The sequence below is a fragment of the Salmo salar genome, chromosome ssa18, assembly GCF_905237065.1.
Source record: "Salmo salar chromosome ssa18, Ssal_v3.1, whole genome shotgun sequence".
In the NCBI taxonomy this organism is placed as follows: Eukaryota; Metazoa; Chordata; class Actinopteri; order Salmoniformes; family Salmonidae; genus Salmo; species Salmo salar.
The window spans coordinates 56,236,677-56,260,123 of record NC_059459.1 but is presented as its reverse complement, the minus strand read 5'-3'; the positions used below and the strand labels follow the sequence as shown (position 1 = coordinate 56,260,123).

At 45.2% G+C, this 23,447-nt stretch overlaps 3 protein-coding genes and 1 pseudogene across 6 annotated transcripts in view; all 4 read left to right on the top strand.

Moving 5' to 3' along the window:
- LOC106577523 (metastasis-associated protein MTA2) overlaps window positions 1-9,824 on the top strand; it is a 32,882-nt gene extending 23,058 nt beyond the window's left edge. For 3 of the 4 annotated variants that reach the window (XM_014155620.2, XM_014155621.2, XM_045701313.1), the window contains 6 exons: window positions 1,151-1,290; window positions 1,737-1,965; window positions 3,664-3,753; window positions 4,000-4,121; window positions 6,475-6,623; window positions 7,467-9,824. In XM_014155620.2, coding sequence (XP_014011095.1) covers window positions 1,151-1,290; window positions 1,737-1,965; window positions 3,664-3,753; window positions 4,000-4,121; window positions 6,475-6,623; window positions 7,467-7,620 — 884 coding nt within the window. In that variant the 3' untranslated portion in view covers window positions 7,621-9,824. Of the gene's footprint in view, window positions 1-1,150; window positions 1,291-1,736; window positions 1,966-3,663; window positions 3,754-3,999; window positions 4,122-5,605; window positions 5,649-6,474; window positions 6,624-7,466 lie in introns of all 4 variants that reach the window. The other variant, XM_045701312.1, reaches the window with a different exon arrangement.
- A 1,129-nt stretch (window positions 9,825-10,953) lies between these two features.
- On the top strand, window positions 10,954-12,492 carry LOC106577520 (mRNA decay activator protein ZFP36L2-like; annotated as a pseudogene).
- A 575-nt stretch (window positions 12,493-13,067) lies between these two features.
- taf6l (TAF6-like RNA polymerase II, p300/CBP-associated factor (PCAF)-associated factor) lies at window positions 13,068-19,765 on the top strand. Its single transcript, NM_001173801.1, is given in 13 exon segments — window positions 13,068-13,251; window positions 13,430-13,516; window positions 14,186-14,336; window positions 14,490-14,540; window positions 14,634-14,728; window positions 14,838-14,912; window positions 15,142-15,362; window positions 15,642-15,774; window positions 15,888-16,016; window positions 17,687-17,817; window positions 17,819-17,880; window positions 17,882-18,185; window positions 18,891-19,765. Coding segments are annotated over 13 exon segments (1,914 nt in total). The 5' UTR covers window positions 13,068-13,113; the 3' UTR covers window positions 19,228-19,765.
- Window positions 19,766-20,005: 240 nt separating this feature from the next.
- Window positions 20,006-21,540, top strand: kcnk7 (potassium channel, subfamily K, member 7). The gene is made up of 3 exons (XM_045700577.1): window positions 20,006-20,342; window positions 20,702-21,097; window positions 21,302-21,540. Exons 1-3 carry the CDS (start codon window positions 20,006-20,008, stop codon window positions 21,538-21,540), a joined length of 972 nt encoding a protein of 323 aa, XP_045556533.1.
- The last annotated feature ends 1,907 nt before the right edge of the window (window positions 21,541-23,447 follow it).

Sequence of the window (23,447 nt, the reverse complement as noted above, 5' to 3'; positions counted from 1 at the left end):
ACAAATAGTAACTTTATCCACTTGGGAATTGGGAGAGGGTGAGGTGACTGCCATCGAAGAGCCAACATCTTTTTTGCTTTTTGCAGCAGTGCTGCCTGCCAGCAGTAATAGTCTCTGATGTATTGATTTTCAAGGAGCTCTCATCGTTAAGTAACATAGTAGATGAAAGTACTGAATATTTACATTCATGCACTTCAAACTGAATTGTGTAACTTTGTCCCAGAAGCATTTAACTGCAGGGCACTCTCACATATGAGTTAGGGGACACAGTGAACAGTTGGGAGTTGGGGCCAATTTCATTGCGAAATGTTTCCTTGCTGTTAAATAGTCTGTGAACAAACTTAAAATGTGTAAATTGATGGTTCGGATTACGGGATGCCAAGGTCATAATTTTCCATTTTCTGTTCCAGTTAAAGGGTTGTTCATATTCACTTAATTCTGTGGACCATAATTGTTTAATAGCTTGCTCAGAATATGAGCTTTCCAAAAGTAGTTTATATATTACAGAGATCAGTCCTTTCGGGGGCCCAGATAATAATTGGATGGTTCGGTAGTTGGGTTTTCCGTGGGACTCCATTGGCCAGCATACTAGACCTAAGTTGTAAATGTAGTATAAAAGGAGTTGCCTGGGAATGTTTTCAAACCATTACAGTCCATGATATTGGCATGGGTACGGATTCCCAGTTACATTGTTTTAACATTTTGCGCCAAATAGAGAATTGTGTGAGCAATAATCGGACCAAAGCGTAGTTTACATTAAGGGGTAGAGCGAGCTCAAAGTATTGGGACAGTGACACATTTTTGTTGTTTTTGTCTCTGTACTCCAGCACTTGGAAATTATGCAATGACTGAGGTTGAAGTGCAGACTGTCAGTCATCATTTTCATCCATATCGGGTGAATCGTTTAGATATTCCAGAAGTAGAAATGGCGTCCTCCACTGGGATTTGTCTATGATCTTCAAAGCGTTTTGGGAGAGATTGAGATGCATTGTCTAGACAAAGTGAGATATATCGTTGGCAGGATCCGTCGAATTGAGATATTGGTGTAAATTCTTTCGATTGTCTAATTGCCAGAGCCAGGGGCTCCATAGACAATACAAATGAGTGTTACTTTTCTAGTGAGCTAATACAAACACTTTGCCTCTTCCAGCTGCCCAGTCAGCACAGTGGTACGCATGGGGTCCTCCCAACATGCAGTGCAGACTGTGTGCCTCCTGCTGGATCTACTGGAAGAAGTATGGAGGCCTGAAGACTCCCACACAGCTAGAGGGCGCCGCAAGATCTGTCTCAGTACGTCTGCTTTCACTAACCAGCTTCCCTAAACCTGGGTTCATCTCAGTAGCCTTAAGTGATTTCCTTTCCTTTATCTACATTGGACAGGGAAGAGTGCGTTCATATTTTCATTTCATAATTCCTGGTGGGCGTCCACCTTGTTGCTTTCACCTATCCTGTGTTATCAGATCATCACAGCGGTAGGCGACGAGGAGAGGAAGCCACTCTAGACTAGTGAGATGGTCTGTGCTATTCGGAATCCTTGGGGCATCCCTACTCTAACCCTTAATTTTACCATAACCCTTAGTTAACCATAACCATTTTAATTTTCAACTTCAGTGGGGTAGGGATGTCCCAAGAGTCCCGGATAGCACGGACCCTATTGAAATGTGCCCACTAAACAGTCAGTCTGACCGGTAATGATATTGCAATATGTTAACTTGACTCTTTTGACCCCTCCTCAGGAGTCCACTCCGCGCGGTCACATGACCCGCCAGGAGGTGCAAGGCCTTTCCCCGTTCACGACGAGCGGGGGGCGCGCCAAGCTGCTGGCCAAGAATCGGCAGACGTTCATCCTGCAGACCACCAAGCTGACGCGTATTGCCCGCCGCGTCTGCACTGACATCCTGCAGCCCCGCCGCGCGGCACGCCGTCCCTACGCCTCCATCAATGCAAACGCCGTCAAGGCCGAGTGTGAGCAGAGGAGATATATATATATATATATATACACATATACTGCTCAAAAAAATAAAGGGAACACTTAAACAACACAATGTAACTCCAAGTCAATCAAACTGTCCACTTAGGAAGCAACACTGAGTGACAATACATTTCACATGCTGTTGTGCAAATGGAATAGACAACAGGTGGAAATTATAGGCAATTAGCAAGACACCCCCAATAAAGGAGTGGTTCTGCAGGTGGGAACCACAGACCACTTCTCAGTTCCTATGCTTCCTGGCTGATGTTTTGGTCACTTTTGAATGCTGGCAGTGCTTTCACTCTAGTGGTAGCATGAGACGGAGTCTACAACCCACACAAATGGCTCAGGTAGTGCAGCTCATCCAGGATGGCACATCAATGCGAGCTGTGGCAAGAAGGTTTGCTGTGTCTGTCAGCGTAGTGTCCAGAGCATGGAGGCGCTACCAGGAGACAGGCCAGTACATCAGGAGACGTGGAGGAGGCCATAGGAGGGCAACAACCCAGCAGCAAGACCGCTACCTCCGCCTTTGTGCAAGGAGGAGCAGGAGAAGCACTGCCCGAGCCCTGCAAAATGACCTCCAGCAGGCCACAAATGTGCATGTGTCTGCTCAAACGGTCAGAAACAGACTCCATGAGGGTGGTATGAGGGCCCGACGTCCACAGGTGGGGGTTGTGCTTACAGCCCAACACCGTGCAGGACGTTTGGCATTTGCCAGAGAACACCAAGATTGGCAAATTCGCCACTGGCGCCCTGTGCTCTTCACAGATGAAAGCAGGTTCACACTGAGCACATGTGACAGAGTCTGGAGATGCCGTGGAGAACGTTCTGCTGCCTGCAACATCCTCCAGCATGACCGGTTTGGCGGTGGGTCAGTCATGGTGTGGGGTGGCATTTCTTTGGGGGGCCGCACAGCCCTCCATGTGCTAGCCAGAGGTAGCCTGACTGCCATTAGGTACCGAGATGAGATCCTCAGACCCCTTGTGAGACCATATGCTGGTGCGGTTGGCCCTGGGTTCCTCCTAATGCAAGACAATGCTAGACCTCATGTGGCTGGAGTGTGTCAGCAGTTCCTGCAAGAGGAAGGCATTGATGCTATGGACTGGCCCGCCCGTTCCCCAGACCTGAATCCAATTGAGCACATCTGGGACATCATGTCTCGCTCCATCCACCAACGCCACATTGCATCACAGACTGTCCAGGAGTTGGCGGATGCTTTAGTCCAGGTCTGGGAGGAGATCCCTCAGGAGACCATCCGCCACCTCATCAGGAGCATGCCCAGGCGTTGTAGGGAGGTCATACAGGCATGTGGAGGCCACACACACTACTGAGCCTCATTTTGACTTGTTTTAAGGACATTACATCAAAGTTGGATCAGCCTGTAGTGTGGTTTTCCACTTTAATTTTGAGCGTGACTCCAAATCCAGACCTCCATGGGTTGATTGATTGGATATCCATTGATTATTTTTGTGTGATTTTGTTGTCAGCACATTCAACTATGTAAAGAAAAAAGTATTTAATAAGATTATTTCTTTCATTCAGATCTAGGATGTGTTGTTTAAGTGTTCCCTTTATTTTTTTGAGCAGTATATATATGAATGACACCCACACAGACATGCATTACATGCACACACACTCAGACATGTGATTTTTCACACATGCACTGCTTATCGTGATCTTTTCTTCCTCAGGTATGATACGGTTGCCTAAAGCAACCAAGGCCCCTATAAAGAACCGCTCGATCCCTCGACCACCGCTGGCCACTATAGTGAAGGAACTGGGTGAGAATCTACCAACAACAGAGAGCTCCTAAGAGATCTTTTTATTTATTACTTCTCAAAATAGCATTGTGAACTATTGGGACTCAAAACACTTGCCTGTAGCTTTCCCCTACAATCCTCTTTTGTACTTATATTTCAATTCTCTTTCAATCCTCTTTATAGCTTCAATGCAATAGTTAGGCTCCTTCCTATTGTAAGTGTCTTGATTTTGGTTTGTGATTTATGCCTCTCCTGTCCTCTCCCTAGCCATCCAGGCTCCACTCAAGCTGAAGGCCCCCAGAGGCACTCCCACACCCATCAACCGCAACCAGGCCAACCAGCCCCGCGGGGGATCAGGCCTGCTTGGGAAGAGGCCCTTTGACAGTAGCGTGAGTACTCCTCAGTCCTCACACACACACACACCACCATTTTGACTTCCCCGATCTGTCAGTCAAACCATATATGTGACACTGGCTGGTTCTTGTTTGGTACAGACAGCCTGCTATCTTTCCTCTGTTACTGTAACTTTGGGTAGCGTCTCTTGTCCCTGGCTACTCAGACTGCGGAGAGGGAGAGACTGGCAAACTGGTTCTGGTTCCTCTGTAACAGTGGGAGATTCACTGACTAGAGCCCGACCGATAAATCTGTTGACCAATATTGTCAGCCGATATTAGCCTTTCGCAGAAATGTCTTTTTTTTTATATTATTATTTTTTTTTTGCAGATAAAGCTGCAATATTATATACGTAGAATAAACAAATACGTCTGCACATTTCCGGCCATTTTAATTTTTTTCAATGGTTGCCTGACGAGGGCTCTCTACCAGCTGCTCATTGAACATCATTCAGCCCTACGTCACAATGTGCGCGTGTAGGCATGGTGGTTTGACGGTGAGTAACTTGTTACAGCCAGTGTATTTGAATAGGTAAATCATCAAAAGTACACTTCAAGCAAGCATCCCTGTCATCATATTCTCACTTAGTTAACATAGTTCGCTTAGCTATCTAGCCAGCAAGGTCGCTAGCTAGCAATCTGTTCTACTTATGTGCTGACACTGAACTGGTGCAAAAAGTCAACACTCGTCCTAGATACAAAAATAACATTTACTGTCTGGGCCTGTTATGTTAGCTAGGGGATTTATTTATTTAGTTTTCTGAAATATGCAATCTGAAAAAAGCAAGACATTTTCTGCAGATCTATCATTCAGGCCATGTGTTTGCATTCTTTATGAGATGAGTAGCTAATGTTAGCTAGCTAGCTAAATTAGAACCTTTGACTAAAACCAGTGCGGAAACCATTTGCCTGCATGTCCCTTGTTACTCAGTTGGTAGAGCACAGCGCTTGCAACACCAGGGTTGTGGGTTCTATTCCCACGGGACCAGTACGAAAAATGTATGCGCTCACTACTGTTAGTCGCTCTGGATAAGAGCATCTGCTAAATTACTAAAAAAAATGAAATAAATGTTTTCAGTCGTCAGTGCATGCCATTTGCAGTTGAAATTTATAGCTAATACATTTTGTATACCACCCTGCATCCCACTGCAGGCTTGTCTCGGAAGCTAAGCAGGGTTGATCATGATTGGTCACTGGATGGGAGACTAGATGCTGCTAGGAGGGCCAGCAGGAGGCACTCTTTCCACTGGTCTTTAAAAAAAGAATAGCCCAATGCCCCAGGGCAGGGATTGGGGACATTGCCCTGTGTAAGGTGCCGTCTTTCGAATGGGATGTTAAACGTGTGTCCTGACTCTGTGGTCACGAAAGATCCCATGGCACTTATCATAAGGGTGTTAATCCCGGTGTCATGGCTAAATTCCCAATTTTTCCCAGCTTCCAATTGGCTCATTCATTCCCTCTCCTCTGTAACTATTCCCCAGGTCATTGCTGTAAATGAGAATGTGTTCTCAGTCAACTTAGCTGGTAAGTGGTTAAATAAATAAAAAATTGTTTTGAATAACAGTGTAATGAAGCAAACATTGTTGCAATGAATAGCTAGTTTTTGCTTGTCATAACATACTCACATTGCTAAGTGTTTTACATGACCTTTTGATTCTTGTAAACCCTGTAGTATATCTACTCAATACAAATGCTGACACCTAGTGGTGACATTACAAACGGCATGTTACTGCATTTCAAAGCTTATTTGTGAACAGTGCAGTTTCAGATATACTTTGAGACAGTTTAATTCAGCCAGCCACCCATTGTGGTGGTTTAGCACAAACACTTCTACATACTTGTTATCCACTGCCGTAGATAGGCATCTTTAAGTGGTAGCTAAAAACAAATGAAAATAGTTTTGTATTTACTGTCGTATTTATAGAGGATAAAGTTGATTTTTGATGGATATTCTGTAAACCACAATGTTCTTAAATAATGTGCATTTTAAATATTTTGTTAAGAAATCATAATTTAGAGTCTGTTTATCCTTTGGAGCACAATTTGTGCAAAACACATTTGGGGTAAAAAAAAAATGTATTCCACCTCTAAAAAGAAAAACGATATATTGGCAATCGGTGACACTTGCTTCCATAAAATTGGTATTGGATCCAAAAATTCCGTATCAGTTGGGTTCTACCACTGACCATCTGTCCATCTCCCTCCACCACCTCTGAGCAAAGCAATATCACCACAGCTTGGGCCAAGTGGCTACACACACACACACACACACACACTTGCATGCGGCACACACAAACTCTCACTGGCGTGGCACACTGCGCCTCTTCCCTCACCGCTCTTCTCTCATTAGTCACAGGCGGTAGGGCTGCCGTTCCCCACCAATGGGAGGCCGTTCACATCGGGCATGAGGACCACCTCACAGTCGGTGATCAAGCGTCAGAAAGTGAACCAGGGAGATGCACCCAACCCCGTGGTGTTTGTGGCCACGAAAGACACCAGGTACTGTCCTTTTGTACAGAGTACTTTCTGTATCTAGTAGCAAACAGCAATGGAGGATACTAATTTAGATTCTGCCCTTTTTTGTGTGTTGTTGAGAAATAGACAGCGTTGTACCCTGAGTGTACAAAACATTAGTAACACTGCTTTTTCCATGACATAGACTGACCAGGTGAATCCAGGTGAAAGCTATGATCCCTTATTGATGTCACTTGTTAAATCCACTTCAATCAGTGTAGATGAAGGGGAGGATTTTGAGACATGGATTGTGTATGAATGGGTAAGACAAAATATTTCAGTGCCTTTGAATGGGGTAGTAGGTGCCTGGCGCACCGGTTTGAGTGTGTCGAACTGCCACGCTGCTGAGTTAACACTCAACCGTTTCCCATTTGTATCAAAAATGGTCCACAACTCAAAAGACGTCCAGCCAGCATGACACAACTGTGGGAAGTATTGGATTCAACATGAGCCAGCATACCTGAGGAACGCTTTCGAGACCTTGTAGAGTCCATTCCTCGACAAATTGAGGCTGTTCTGAAGGCAAAAGGGCTACAACTCAATATTAGGATGGTGTTCCAAATGTTTTATACATTTGTTGTATATGGAATACCTGACATAAAGGGATCAATCAGGTCTCTATGGCAGTACATTCAATGGGAGAATTTTAGTTAATATAAGGTTGCATTTGTTGATTAATGCGTAATATTGCATTCAACTAGTTTGAAGACGAGAAGGATTCACTTCTTTGCACCTGTGCACTTTGACATTAGACTCCTAGGTGTGCAAATGTGGATCGTGTCAGTCCTATAGTTAATTCACTGTGTTGTGTGTTTCTCTCCTCTCAAGGGCTCTGAGAAAACACCTGACTCAGTCTGAGATGCGGCGTGCAGCCAGAAAACCTCACCTCCCTGTCAGGGTCAAGCTGCCCCTAGGTCCCCGGACCCTGGTACTGCCCACCCTGCCATCCAGCACCAGCGAGCCCATCGTCCTGGAGGACTAAGGGGGGGGCTGAGACCCACTGCGACACGGGGGTGCACCACCGCGCACGCCCACCTGCTCGTGCAGCAGCGCACGCCATACCAGTCCAGTAGTCGTTTTCTGTTGTCATATTTTTTTTTTTTTTCTGTTACCTCCCAAAAACTGACATGCTGCTCACCACACACACACACACACACACACTTTAGTGACACCCACATGCATACTTTGCATTGAGTTCACACATACACATGCCAACATTACTTCTCTACTCACACTTACACGCTTTGGGCTTTGTAGTATTTTATTCCGGCTCTTTTTGCTTAATTATTTTGCTCCCCTTTTTTAATGGCAAATATTTTAACTGTGTAATTTAAACTCTGAAATATTTCTCATCCTGAAATAATGGTGTTAAAACACTTTATTTTTTCCTCCAGGTCTTATTTGTGTAAATATTTGCAGCTTTTTGAGGGGGTGACACCAATTTGGTTGGGGACGTGGTTGTGGGAGGGCCATTGAAAGAAATAGAAATACTAGAAGGGACAAAAGTCCCTCAGACCACGGCAATTTGACTGAATGTCCATTCTAGTTGTTCTATTTCTATTGGGAAGGCTAAATGGGACAGGAGTTTTTAGCATGTTTCTTTGATTATTTTTCTGGGAAAGTCTATTTAGATGGTTTCGTTAACATGTTCCTTCATAGGTCTGGGAGGTTGAGGTAAAGTACTTTGTATGACTCATCATTCAAGCATACTTGTCAAATAATCATATTCTACTTTTTGACACTCATTCTGTTAGACTTTAATTTGCACTATCACCCTGCTCCCTTTCCACACACCCAAATAAGAACTGATCCCCCCCCTCTAGCTCTCCACAAGCCTATCAGAAGTTACGTTTGATAGTGAGGGGGAAAAATGCTGTTGACCCCTAGTAGTTTGAGCTCTGTTTTTCTAGTTTGTCATCACAATCGATTTGAGTCCTGTCTTGTCTCCTATCACTGTCATGCTTGTTACAGCCACGTTTTACCCATCCGGAGAGCGAGACTTTCTGGATCCGTCTCTGTAAAGCCTTTGGGGTGCGTTTTGGTTTTTACCTGCGAGAACGACCTCACAAGACCGTTGTACTCAAATCATCAATACAATGGTAGGAGAGAGTAATGGTTTAGGAAAAGGTGTAATGTAGGTTAACAGGGTAGAAGACATTCATTTCATGTAAGTTTGGAAGATATTCAAAAGTGCGTTCTGGATTTGGATCTGATGGGTTACTGTGGTTTGAGACATGCGGAATAGATGCTGTTGTCTTTTAAGGCCCTTATTGTGAGAAAGATGGGTTATTTTTAGTGAAGGAGACAGAATTAAGCCATAAACATTCAAGGTGTGTTAAACTCCATTCTAAGATGGCCCCTGTGCATGTTGCCACCTGTACGTATAAAACATACATTCAGATCCCCCACCCATAGACTAGGTCACAGCATTTATGACAATGGACTGTTTGGCTCTCGCTTTTGAACAGAAATGGCAAATTATGTTACGAGCTGGTTGTCAGAATGTCATTACTAAAGCAGCAATATGTACTGACTTGGGTACAGAAGTCATGTTTTTAATGATATGATGGGAGAGGAATCTCCAGTGATGTCTTTACTTGTGGATTGATTTGGTTTGAATCTTTATTTTACCTTTTTTGTGTTTTATGATGAAAGAGTGCGTTAGATTAAATCGATGCTTAATTGGATATTATAATTCCTCATGTTCCCTCAGGCATTGGGAACTGACAGCCAGTACTGGGGTAGAAATGAAGGATTTATATGCAAGTTTGGTCCCAATGTGGGCTTTTGTAATGTTTCTAAAACAAATTTTAAGTGTTAAAATGCTTAGTGAAAATACTAATCTGAAGAAAAAAACTTGGCCTATTGATAACGTCAGTTTTTTTTTTTTATATAAAACCTTTTAAAAAAAGCTTGTAATTACTTCATATTTTGGAGAAGGTTAAAATACTGTACATGTGAACATTGCTCTCTGTCATTGAATGGGTTTGGGATGGGAGACTGGGATGGTTGGCCATCAAACAGGTGGGAGGGATGGAGAGGGGGGTAGAATTTTGTATGTTGGAGAGATAATTATGCTACAATTACATTTTTTTCTCAAGTGTTTTTTATTCCAATGTGTCTGTATCCTTTTAATGTATCTTGATAAGAAAATAAATAAAGATTTTTTTTCTTTGTGGTCATATACACATTTCTCTTTCATGCAAGTACTTTTTCTGGGTGTGTATGAAATGCATTGTCCCCTAGTTGTCAGTGACAAAAGTAATTACATTTTAATCATGTGTTTACATCTCACATTAAATGTGTTCCTATAAATACTGTTACCCAAGCCCCCCAAACATGAAATTTGTATTTTATTAATTTCAAACAAGGGCATTATCAATCATGATCACACAAAGGTTTATATTTTCCTCCATCAGACAGCATTTAAAAAAACAAATTACACGGGTGTGGGGTTGACCAACTGTGGTGTAAATTGCCAGAATAGGTGTTTCTCAATGGGCTTGCCGTTAGTAGTCAGGGAAGTAATTGGCAAATGTTTATAGCGCCTGTGTGCTGCCACATTTGTTAATGGGCCGTTTCATCCGGCGCTAAAACCGCAACGTTGTCGCAGAGCTTCAACTCAATTGGCTGGTTGCTAATGAATACTAGCTACATTTTATCTGGTTGGTTGGATTCGAACGCCCCTCTGACGTTTTGTGTTGCACTGCTGAGCCTCATTTTAAAGGGAACGCGGGAGTGGGAACTGGGTCAAGATAAAGATATTTAAAAAATTAAACGGTGGACACAGCGACAGACAGTACATGTGACTTCGTAACAAAGCAATCGGTGTAGCAATTTGTCTAAGTATTTACCGAAATACGTTTTCCTTTTTCCGGATCGTTCCTGTTATTTCGACGAAATGCATACCGAAATAATATTCATATTCATAGAATATTCATAAAATGTTGGATAATTAGGACTACAGCGGTCTCTCCTATCCCTGGATTGGGGTACATTATCAGAGACATATCTCGCGCCGGCTCCGCGGTGTCCTGATCATTGCAGCCTGCCATTCATACGTTACATGGAAATACAATCTGAATCTTGATGCTATCATGTGGATAGATCAGATTAGCATGTCCGTTGTCGACCTACTCTAGTTTTGTCACTGCGTGATTTTGCTATCATTATTGTATCTTTGCATACATGATACACTGAGAACCAGTATTGCTAGTGTACTGTTGCATTTTGAACTTGCCTCTATACCCTGTTTTTCATGGGCCTAAATAGTGTAGGCCTACCATACAAATGAATAATTTAACCCCGATATTAAATATGCTTTTCTCAGACCAGCAGTAACAACCTGCCCATGTTCCACTACCAAGAGGAGGGGATAGATGACCTGTTCCCAGGGGAGCAGGGCTCAGCTGGTGTTGGGGAAGACTTGTCCCTGGCTGAGGCCCTCCTTCACCTAGTAGAGTCTGTCTCTCCCCCTGATCCCCTCGAAGTGTTCCACCCGCTACAAGACAGAGCTCTGCAGCCGCTATGCTGAGTTGGGCTTCTGCATGCACGTAAAGCGCTGCCAGTTTGCCCACGGCTTCCATGAGCTCCATATGCCCTCCCGCCAACTCAAGTACACGACCGCGCTGTGCCGCACCTTCTACACGGCAGGCTTCTGTGTCTACGGGACTCGCTGCCTGTTCACCCCACAATTCCAAGCCGCCTCAACATCCCCTGCCGTACCTACCGCTCGTTCGGCATGTGCCCCTTCGGCACGCGCTGCACCTTCCTGAACATCGAGTGTGATGGCGGCCTGGTATCCCCCGAGTCTCCAGGATGAGGATAAGGCCCCCATTGCCAGGCCCACACACTCAGGACTGGAAACCCTGTGGGGCCCTGTGCCGCACCTTTGGCTTCTGCCTCTACGGCACCCGCTGCCGCATCCAGCACAACCTTCCCAGCAGCATCAGAGACTCTGACTCCACCACACAGGGGGGTGCCTACACTCAGCTGTTCAGTGGGAGAGCCCTGTCCACAGCCTCGGACATGTTTTCCTCCTGCTCATCCAAATCCCCCTCGCCCCACACTGGACTACCCGGCCCGGTCTGGCCAGACTCGTCGTCTTCCCAGACCACCCTGCTGAACGAGCCCGTGGCCCATCATGTCTTCATCTTCTCCTGCCAGCTGAACGATCTGCTGCCTTTGGCCCTCAGGCTCCAGCCATATGTGTACTATGTGTTTTAGTTGGGGGGGCTGTTAATCTTCCATGAGATGTTGACACTGTCCTGCACTACATTTGTATAGATTTTAGACTCGCCCATCTCTTTATGTAAATTTGGACTTTAACTATTTGAATCAGTTATCAATGTTGGATTCATGAATGTCATGTCTAATTTCAGTTTTTCACTTAAATTTATTGTGATACTTCTGCCTCAAAATAACCTTCTTTTTTTTTAAAGCGCATGTTCTGTCACTGAACTAGCCGGAACTTCTCAATGAAATCTTACCTTTTTTTTGTCTGCGTAGGCTTTCTACCTATTCGGGTTTATTTGGCAATCGGGCTTTACTTTAGATTTGTTGCATAAACCATGTTCTCCAATGGCAACTTTTCTATCAACGTACTTGACCATTTTGGGATGCAACCCTCAGGCTGTGTGGATTCGAACGCACTCCTTTTACTAAAGACATTGTTGTATCTTACCGGCGCTGCTGTTGCAGATGCATCTTTAAGGATCTACTTGCAGTAACGTTTATTTTGTTTATTTTCCTCAAACGTGGCGTTCAACCAAGTCTCTCTGGATAAGCACATCTAAAAGAAAATGTCATGTAAATGTATAATTGCACAGGCTCACGCATCTATCAAGACTAGTATAGGACTTACAATGACTATTTGGGCAATTCAAACAGACTTTGTGCTTGATCCGAAAATGTATGGATGATGGGACGCAATTGTTAATACTGCACAGCCAATGCAGACCTGGCCCAGCGTCGTTAGGGTTTGGCCGGGGTACAGTCCAGTTGGTGGCGGTAATACCTTAAAATTGGCTGCCAACCGCCATAAAAAAATTATCCACAGACGAAGAATAAGTAGCGGTTGTGGGAGTGACGCACATTTGAGTGATAGCGAATTGGACTAATCTTTGGAAGGCTGGCTTTCCGGAAAATGTCAGCGCACCCGAGTGAGGTTCCTGTGCGCGGTTTAGAGCGATAACCTTGCAGATTCATACTGTCCAGTTGCACCAGTTGGTAAGTGATTGAGTCGCATTGAGCTACAGTCTGTTGGCATTGTTTTCGTGTAAACTTTTAATCGTCGCCTGCACGAATCAGTTGTTAATATTGAAGGGTGCACGCATCAAAATAAACTGGCTAGCTAATGCTAACAAATCATATTCGTTAACTAGTAAGCTAACTATACCAGCAAGTTAAACATGTGCGGCTATTTTGCAGGTCTCTCTCCGCAGAGCTGCGGGTCTACCGGAACGCTGCCGTGAGCATGGAGGAGAGGCGCTTTGCTGAAGTCCCCAGAGAGTCTGTCAAACTCATGGCTGAGAGTGCGGGAGTGGAACTCAGTGACGATGTGGCTGCATTGTTGGCTGAAGATGTCTGCTACCGGCTTAGGGAAGCCACACAGGTAAACAATAAAACCGGTGCCAAATCGATGTTGATTGTTGGATGTCGTGAGGGCCAGGAGTTTTCACTCACCATTTGTTCTGACCAGGACAAAACTCTGAGCCCCATTCATAGGTAAAGTATGTTAAGTTGGCTATTTGTAGATATTTGTTTGTCTGATGTGACTTTGACCGACACAGAGCAGCTCTCAGTTCATGAGACATGCCAAGAGGAGGAAGCTGACAGTAGAGGACTTCAACAGAGCACTGCGCTGGAGCAATGTGGAGGTGAGAGAATGCCTACTGTTTTATTGAATGTATACATGCAATGAGTGTACTAAACATTAGGGACACCCTCCTACTATTGAGTTGCACCCCCTTTTTCTCTCAGAACAGTCTCAATTCGTCAGGGCATGGACTCGACAAGGTGTCGAAGGCGTTCCACAGGGATGCTGGCCCATGTTGACTCCAATGCTTCCCACAGTTGTGTCAAGTTGGCTGGATGTCCTTTGGGTGGTGGACCATTCTTGATACACACAGGAAACTGTTGATAGTGGAAAAGCCCAGCAATGTTGCAGTTCTTGACACAATCAAACCGGGTGCGCCTGGTACCTACTACCTACTAGGCACTTCAATCTTGTTTGGCCCACCCTCTGAATGGCACACATACACAGTCCATGTCTCAGTTGTCTCAAGGCTTAAAACCCATTCTTTAACCTGTCTCCTCCCCTTAATCGACACTGATTGAAGTCGATTTAACAAGTGACGTCAATAAGGGGTCATAGTGTTCAGCTAGTCAGCCTGTCATTGATTGAACAGGTTTTCCTAATGATTTTACACTCAGTGTATACATTGTGTGAGCCTGTTTCAACTGAATCCCGCTTGCCGGGTGACGTCTGTCTTTATTATTGCTACTCTAACTGAACTCCTATCTGTACTGTCTTCTCTTTTTGCCAGGCCATAGCTGGCTACGGTGCGCAAGATGCCCTACCTTTCCGACCGATCAAGGAGGGCGAGCTGTTCTTTGTGGATGACCGTGATATCAACCTGGTTGAACTTGCCCTGGCCACCAACATACCCAAGGGCTGTGCCGAGACCATGGTGCGAGGTATGACCGCCGATATGCTTGTTATAGAAATGCGTCTCACTGATTTACTAGATACTAACCCGCCACCTGCAAATCAATAGTCAAATCGATACTCATTCTACTTGTAAGAGGTTTAGTAGAATTTATGGTGACTATGATATGTTCTCCTACTAGTGAATGTATCTTATCTGGATGGGAAAGGCAACCTAGAGCCTCAAGGTACAGGTAAGGGCTCAGAGTACATTTTGAACGTTGGGTGATATTTACTCCCATGACTTTTGCAGAGTTGTTGATCCCTCCTTTTACCCTCCTTCACAGTTCCCAGTGCTGTACAAACTCTCTCGGAGGATCTGCTCAAGTACTACCAGCAGATCACCCGGGCCATACTAGGAGAGGACCCACACCTTATGAAGGTAGAGTTTTGTCCTGGCGTCGACATGTGACAGAGCTCAATTGATTGGAGAAACTGTTGAAATCGCCCCAAACATTTAATCCATGGTGGATGAACTATTTCTTCATCAGGTGGCTTTGCTGGATCTCCAGTCCAACTCCAAGATTGCTGCCCTCCTGCCGTATTTTGTATACGTCATCAGTGGGGTATGTTATACTTATTTGAAACACAAAATCTAATGTCATGGATGCATTCAAATCTCCAGTCGTTTAGTTTTTCCTGACCAGCAGAAACTCTAGAAGACCCTAATCATACAGCAGCCTATAACTAGGCCCTGGATTTGATCCTCGTCAGGAAAAAGTCCAGACCTTATCTTTACTAAATGTAGCTAGTACTGTACTTCATATGTACCCCTCTCTCCACTCTGCCCACCAGGTGAAGTCTGTGAGCCACGACCTGGAGCAGCTGAACCGTCTGCTGCACATGGTGAAGAGTCTGGTGCAGAACCCCTACCTGTACCTTGGATCCTACGTGCGCAGCCTGGTGTCCAGCGTCATGTACTGCATCCTGGAGCCGCTGGCCGCCTCCATCAACCCCCTCAACGACCACTGGACCTTAAGGGACTACGCAGCACTGCTGCTCAGCCACATCTTCTGGTATGACCGAACACCCATAAAGATGCACTATATATACACAGTACAGATATGTACAGTAGAATGACTACACGGTGGACAAAGGCCCTCAGACCATGGCAGTTTGACTGATACACTTATAGGTTCATAAAAAAGAAAAGGCCTGCACACTGTAATGCTCCTAATACCACCTTTAAATAATGTTTTGGTCAAAAGTGGACCATCTTAGTCTCTGTGACACTGCCAACAACAGAATCACGGCCATCTTGACGCAATTCTCTCCAAAACATGTGTCTTTGTCAGGACCCATGGAGACCTGGTCAGTGGTCTGTACCATCAGATTCTGCTGTCTCTGCAGAAGGTTCTGTCAGACCCGGTCCGCCCGCTGTGTTCTCACTACGGAGCTGTCGTGGGGCTACACGCACTCGGATGGAAGGTTACCACGTTTCCTCTATCTTGATGGTCTTTGAGTGAGAGTATGTTTTCTTTCTGTTGGTTCATTTTAGGATCTTTGCTGATCACTGTCTGTGTCTGTGTGTGTCTTTGTAGGCTGTTGAGCGGGTGTTATATCCACACCTGCCAGCCTACTGGGCTAACCTGCAAGCTGTCCTGGATGATTACTCAGTCTCCAACGCCCAGGTGAAAGCAGACGGACACAAGGTCTACGGAGCCATCCTGGTAAGTGCAGCAGACCAGTCACTGAGTCTGAAATGTGGTACGTTTTCTGTGACGCGTACTAGAGAACGACCGTTAATCGGCCAGGCCGATATATCGGGCTGATATTTGCCTTTTCTAGTCTTTCGGCCCTTCTCTGTTGGCTTTGTCGACAATCCCTCTACATAGTAAAGCTGCTGCTATGCCAGCCGCCCCTTACTGCCTGAGCCACGAGCACTGCCCAATGCCGAGGAATGTCTATCTGGGAAAATCAGCAGCAGCATGATAGCTCATTCTCCAACAGAAAGGTGCAGTATTGGGGAATTGACACAGTGACTCCTGTTGCAAATTATTAGTTTAGTTAATTAACTTATAAGGCTCATGTCGACGTGTCTGGACATGCATGCAATAAGCAAGCAAGCAAGCTAAGCAGATAGCAAAAATTACTATAACCAACCCTTTAATTGGTGTGGTGTTAGCTAGGTAGCTATATTAGCTACTATGACACTTGACATTGTTGTCATTTAGCAGATGCTACTTTCAGTAGTGACTGCATACATTTTCCCCCGTGGGAATTGAACCCACAACCCTGGCATTGCAAGCGCCGTGCTCTACCTACTGAGCTACATGGGACTATGCTGGCTAGATGTACATGGTACTAAGATATCAGATAGGAGATAATAGCCAACGTTAGCTGGTTCTCATTTTGAACATGCACCATTTTAGGCAGCGAGCCATCTGACTTGTGTTGTAACGTTAGCTATTTACTGGTGTGCTGATCTGACCAGCAGCTATCGTATCTGTAAATTGACAGTTGATAGTCGGATTAGATTGTTATCACAATGGGGAAAGAAGGAAGTGTCTTAAAATGCCTAAATGAAGGTTGTCAATAGGTTTAGCTACCTAAGAATCTTCCTACATGTTTATGGAACAAGAAAGCTGTAGATCAGCTCCCGTGTGTGCGTTCTTCTCAAGCTATGGTTTCTGGTTTCGTAAGCCCCCCCGTGATCATAAATCATGACATTACATTGGGCCCGTTTGCATTGAAAAGATGTTCTTTTTATATTCTCAAACTAACAGCAGTGCCTATGTCCTTCCATACAGACATGACACTCTTGAGTGATGCTTTTTGACAAATGCTGTTGATCAGTAGGCTAATATGAGTCCAAAATGGAAGGCTAACAGATTGTTTGTCATCTGTAGCACCGTACACTCCACCGATCAGCCAAAACAAGCTCAATAACTCAATGCATGCACACGCTCCTATTGAATATGTGTTCACCTGTATTGTGAGTAGGTCTATGCCATCTCCATTAACCCAGTTTATCAAGAGATTTACCATTCAAATAAAATTATTGAAATTGTTATGTAATTAGTAAAATGTATTGTTTGATTTAAAAATGTATGCATTAATGCATACACGGCTGTTTCTGGGAAATTATGTCATTAAAATGTTATTATGTAATGATATTCAATATTGGCCTAAAATATTGGCCTCGTTGACCCCCAAAGGGTCAACGAGGCCCTAAAAATCCAAAGTAATACAAGAGATTCCCAATAATGTATTGTTACGAATTGCATTTATGTTGCGCCTTTCACCTGATCTCAAAGCGCTTTACATTGTTTATGTTGGTAACACACCCTATCAACCTCCACTGTGCCCACTAAATACCAATCTCCCCTCTGTCCTGCAGGTGGCGGTGGAGCGCCTGCTGAAGATGAAAGCCCTGTCTCTGTCCCAGCCAGCGGAGGGGAGCAGCAGCGCCCAGCCTGGCTCTGGGGGAGTGATGGGTTTCAGGGTGAGTTCCCCCGGGCTCAGCCCCCCCTCCAGAGCCCCTCTCCGAGGCCGCCCTGGGCATCGCCAGCCACCTGCAGGGACCTGGGGGGGGCTGGCACCCCCTGGGATGACTGGACCCCCGTCCCTCTGCCCGCCATGTACTGTGAGCTCTACTCCTTCTTCGGCGACAGCCTGGCGGTACGCTTCAGCACAGGCCCCAGCTTGGGAGGTTGCCCCCCGTCAGCCCCCTCCCAGCCCCCTGATACGAGGAAGGAGCCCCCTGGTCCCGCTGGCAACCCAGACACCACGCGCAAGATGCCCCAGCTCACTGCTAACCTCAACATCAGCCCTCGGCAAGACGGGAGCCCTCGCACTGAGCCCGCCCCACCCAGTCTAGCTGCCACTGCTCCAGGAAGGTAATGTAGCATCTGTATAACTAGTTATATTATATGTGGAGGTCAAAGGCACCGCTCTCTCATAAATTTTAAAAATATCCTTTATTTATTTAGAGTGCCTACATTAACAGTACAATTTACAATGCACTTCTGTGCAAATAAATTCTGATTTCTCTCTCACACATTGCTTAGTATTAAAAAAATGCCAATGTTAAGAAGTGATGCAAGTCGCTCTGGATAAGAGCGGGTGTCTCGCAGACCATAGACAGCTTGTTTAAATCACACCATAGAGAAACGGGAGAAAGAAAGACATCCAGACAGCTGGTCCAGACAGAAAGCTGGTGTCTAACACTCCACACACATTTAGAACAAAAAAAAGAAGTGCTTATGTTTTTCTGAAGAATATATACAGGTAACTACCAAAATAAAGGAAATGCCAAAATAGTGGCTTAATAGGGTGGTCAGAAAATCTTTGGCGTTGACATAGAAAGAATGCACAACTGGGTGTTTTTTTTATACATGACCCTAAGCATGATGGGATGCTATTTGCTTAATTAAATCAGGAACCACACCTGTGTGGAAGCACCTGCTTTCAATATACTTTGTATCCCTCATTTACTCCAGTGTTTCCTTTATTTTGGCAGTTACATGTACCTTTTGAAGGCTGAAATTATTTAGCTACTATAGCTAACATGTTCCTTTTACCTCTCTATTTCCTTCTCTCAGGTCCCTGGCTCGCTCTTCCTCCTCATCCTCCATCCAGCGCAGAAACTCCTCCTCCCGGCCGGGACAGCGCTCAGCGGGTCCATCCCGCGATGTGTTCACCAAGGCCCGTTTCCCCCCTCCTCAGACCGGACCCCCCACATTCTCCTTCCTCATCGGGGGACGTCAGATGGGCCGGCGCTGCCAGGGGCGCCGCTTCCAGACCAGCTTCAGCTCTCCCCCACCCCTGTCCACTGTACCGCCCCGTGCCTACGCCCACAAGCTGCCCGTCATCGGGAGGGTTGGCAAACCGGTGCGCCGCTGGACCTGCTCCCACTACTCCCTGCACCTGCCCCTCTGAGAGAAAAGCGAGACTATGGTTGGGGGTCAGGGGTCAAGGCCTTGGAACAGGCTGAGGCTACCTCACTGCTCAGTAGTGCAGATGGAGTTCCCTATATCCTCCCTCCCTATTCAGCCTATGACAGAGGTAGACTAGGACTAGAGGATAGGCACATTAGCTGGGAGGGACCCTACTGGAGTCGCATAAGAGACACTGACTCATGTACACATCGTTCTAGAGCTCCGATTTTCCAACCTGAAAATCACTGACGTCATGATTTGACCTCATTTGTTCTCGAGTTCCCAGTTGTCTTGAAAGCACCATAAGGACACTACTAGTATGACAACTTCAAACTAACTTGCCTGCAGGAGCTGGCCTGGGGTGTGTTGAATAGTGGAATCCATGGATATGGAAGGAGTATTCACACTGAGCTGAGAGCTTGACACCGTCTTAAAACACGGACAATGTATTTTCTACCATGTACCTGAGTAATTTTACCATCCTGTACATGTATATGGACGATAGCCAATATCCTAAAATAAATATTCTTACAATATTACATATTTTCCACTTTCATTCATTATTTACAGTGAAATTCAAACTTGATGTTTTCGACAGCTTTTTCTTATTTAATTTGAGTTAATTCATTTCCAGAATTGACTTTCTATTGAGTTAACTCGATGAGTGGAATGGTGTTTGAATTGTGTTTTAAATATTTAAAACTAGTGGCTCACCTGCGTCTTGAGTGTTTGGTTACCTACACTAGCGACACACAGCAAGGTCAGTCCGACAAACAACCATGGTCTGTTGGGTCGACTTGTTCCAGAGGTTTGGTCGGAAGCATGCCTTCTGGATCCTGCTCCTCAGCTACGTCCTCTTCACACTCTTTGGGGGTCTGGTGCTCATGGCTATTGAGCAGCCCCAGGAAAACGGGCTCAGAGCACAGGTTGTTGAACTCCGAGAGCACTTTCTGAGGGACAACTACTGCGTACCGGAGAGCAGGCTGGATACAATTATCGTGAAAGCATCCTTTTCTGCTAATCGGAACATTGCTCTCTTAGATGCACACAGAAATGATTGGAGCTGGGATTTTATCTCGTCCATGTTCTTTGTGATCAATGTTTTGACTCTCCGTGGTAAGAAGAACAAATAAATAAAGCTTGTTGATTCCACAGTTAGATTGAAATGATGTACATTTTATGATTTATTGTAGGTCCAAATAATCACAGAATGAACCTCTTGAATAGTTCTCTCATGTGCGATGTAGCTTGTTATTGAGTATAGTGTAGGCTAGGCTACATCCTGTTGCCGCAGGCCAAAGTCGGGTGTAAAAATTAAAAGATGGCTTTAGGGCCTATGTAGATGTGTGCACTCGTCTCACAACTACCCTAGTAAAACATGCTTTAGGTTACTGTTTAGGTTACTTGTTCCACGTGGAAGTCAGAATCCCTGTTTTGCTGAAATCCACTTTTTATGCCAACTTTTTTTTCCACAGGTTATGGTAACTCCAGTCTCCTAACTCATGACGGCAAACTTTTCTGCATCTTCTACTGCCTTCTGGGAATCCCCCTCACCCTTTTTGTCCTCTCCTGCCTGTCTGACCTCATGCTGCCCATCCTTACCCACAGCCCTGTGCGCCACCTCCAGACCTACTGGGGCCTGCCCTACGGCCGGGCAGTGCTGCTCCATGCCGGCCTCTTCTCCCTGGTCCTGGTGATACTCCTGTTCCTGCTGCCCGCTACCAGCCTCTGCTACCTGGAGCCAGAGTGGAGCTTCCTGGACGCCCTGTTCTTCTGCGTGGTCACCCTCAGCACCATCGGCCAGGGGGACTACCTACTGGGGAAAAGGCACAACAAGGCGACGAAGGAGTGCATGGAATTCCTCACCTCCTGTGAGAGTAGCCATAGCAGAGTTGGGGTCAATTCAATTTAGACTTTTTTGTTTTGCAGTCGATTTCAGAATTGGCAGTAATCAAGATGGAAATGGAATTGACCCTAGTCCTGCACACAGGCTTCTGCTTCCCCTCTTGTCCTCACAGCTTTGTGATAATCGGATGTATCCGTCTCATACGTCTGCCATTCTTTTTTGTTCACAGGTTATTTAATGGCTGGCATCGTGGCGATCCTGACGTTCCAGGAGACTGCCACGGAGGTGCCACAGGTCCAAGCAGTGCTCCGGCTGTTCTGTGGACCCCAGGACAGAGAAGTGAAGGGAACAGACCGGGATAAGATGGTGCTCAGTGCAGAGGACTCTGGACCCAGAGGAGCTCCAGTACACCCTCCTCGAATCAATCTCCCCCTTTCCTCTGGAACCGCCTGCACCCCTGTTTCCTGACCAGCCGAATCCCCAAGAGCCTGACCCCCAACCTATTCTGAGGTAGCCAGAACACTGTTCCTAACTCCTACCATTAGCATTCAAAGACATTGAAATGGATGGATGAGTGATTTGACTATGTTCCTAAAATTCTTTGTCTTGGGGACTAATATATTCATGTATTTGTTTGTTTGTATAAGAACTGTAAAAAGTTATTTGAATTTGACCTCTCTAGTCTACATGTTAGCTGCTTAAAGGGATACCTTGGGATTTTGGCAATTTATCTACTTCCCTCAAGTGCGATGAACTCGTAGATACCACTTTTTTTTATGTCTGCGTGCAGTTTGAAGAAAGTTGCCAGCTAGCACAATTGCTAGTTACTAGTGCTAGCGCAATGACTGGAAGTCTATTGGCATCTGCTAGCACGCTATATACCCATAGACTTCCTGCTAGCAGATACCCATATACTTCCAGTCATTGCACTAATGCGAGTTAGCATTAGCTTGTGAAACGACTTCTAACTTCCTCCATACTGGACATAAAAATGGTATCCACAAGTTCATCTGACTCTGGGGAAGTAGATATAGGAACTATCCCTTTGAGGTCATTGTTGATTTGTAAATAAAATGATATATTCATATTGCGTGAATGGTATTGATTTAGACTTCCAATAATAATGTAAATCAGGTGATGAGGTAATTTCTTGGGATGATTGTAAACCCCTGATAGAATGTTTGAGTTTGTGTGTTCTGTTTTTTTGAATTGTACAATACAGTTTAGTGACAATAGATTCCCTGTGTGTTTTGCGAAGATGAAAAGTGATTGTAATATCTGAGAAGCCAGACAGTCTTATAGAGTACTAATAACAGACATTTGCAGGGCCAGTTGTTCTATCTTTGTCATATAGACCCATTTAGTTAAAGTGTTATGAGAAACAAAGCGTTCCCATTTCTCCCGCTCCATACCAAGACTTAAAATAAATCATTTTATGACATATTCCAAAAACAATTGTTGTTAGTATCGAAGTCCTACACTTTCCTATTACAAGTGGTAGTCAACTAAATTACTTGCAACACAGTCAGTCTCTGATGAATGTAATGGCTTAAGACTGTCATGATCATGAATGCACTAAACAGGTGAGGTAATTTATTTTCCTGTCTGTCATTTTTACCCACTTTTATATTGGGCATGCTCTGTACATAAAATCGTAAATGTACCATATCTTGTGAGTGGAGCTCTCTGAAGATCCTTTGCCATTGACAGCAGCCCAGTTAGTGTCAGTCCTGCCCTGCTTTGACTCTGTATGAAAGAGAGGGGGCCCATGGGACATGATTCAGAGCCTGTGCCTAGTACTGGCAGCCCTGGCACCCTACCAGGCAGCCTCTCAGGCGTCCTCTATAAACATATCCACGGTAGTGCTTATTGGGTCATTTAGAGGACCTTGAACTGGATGTGGGTATGAATTGAGGTGGAGGGGGGTGTCTTCCTGGTTGTTGTTGTACCCCAAATAATCCTATATCTAATTTCACTGTTGCTAAGAATTGTAGCAACTGGCCATGTTTGAGAGCATCAATTCTGCTTAGTAGCTGATCACCGACTGAGCAGACTGACTGATCTACAAATCATAATTAGTAGTTATTTAGGGATGGGAGGTGATTGGTAGATCAGTCAGACTGATCAGAGTTGATGCTCTCAAACACAGCTACTCTCTTTCATGGATGAGCCGTCCCGTCGTGCCGCCCTTTGCTGCCTGAGTCACAGGTTTGCAATCCCAGTTGTCCCCATTTAGGTTGTGAGACGGACAGGCTGAGGCTGGTCAGAAGAACAGCAGAGGGATCAGAGGTGACATGACCCCCCCCCCCCGCCAACGCATGCCCCTGATTGGGTCGCTCTTATGTATGAGCACTATGCAACTGTGGGTCACGTAG

What these genes read in the sequence shown, in the direction of transcription:
- kcnk7 (XM_045700577.1), top strand. Translation starts at nt 20,006, where the DNA reads ATGGTCTGTTGGGTCGACTTGTTCCAGAGGTTTGGTCGGAAGCATGCC. An exon ending in CAATGTTTTGACTCTCCGTG is followed by an intron (nt 20,343 to 20,701) that starts GTAAGAAGAACA and finishes TTTTTTCCACAG; the next exon opens with GTTATGGTAACTCCAGTCTC. An exon ending in CATGGAATTCCTCACCTCCT is followed by an intron (nt 21,098 to 21,301) that starts GTGAGAGTAGCC and finishes TTTTGTTCACAG; the next exon opens with GTTATTTAATGGCTGGCATC.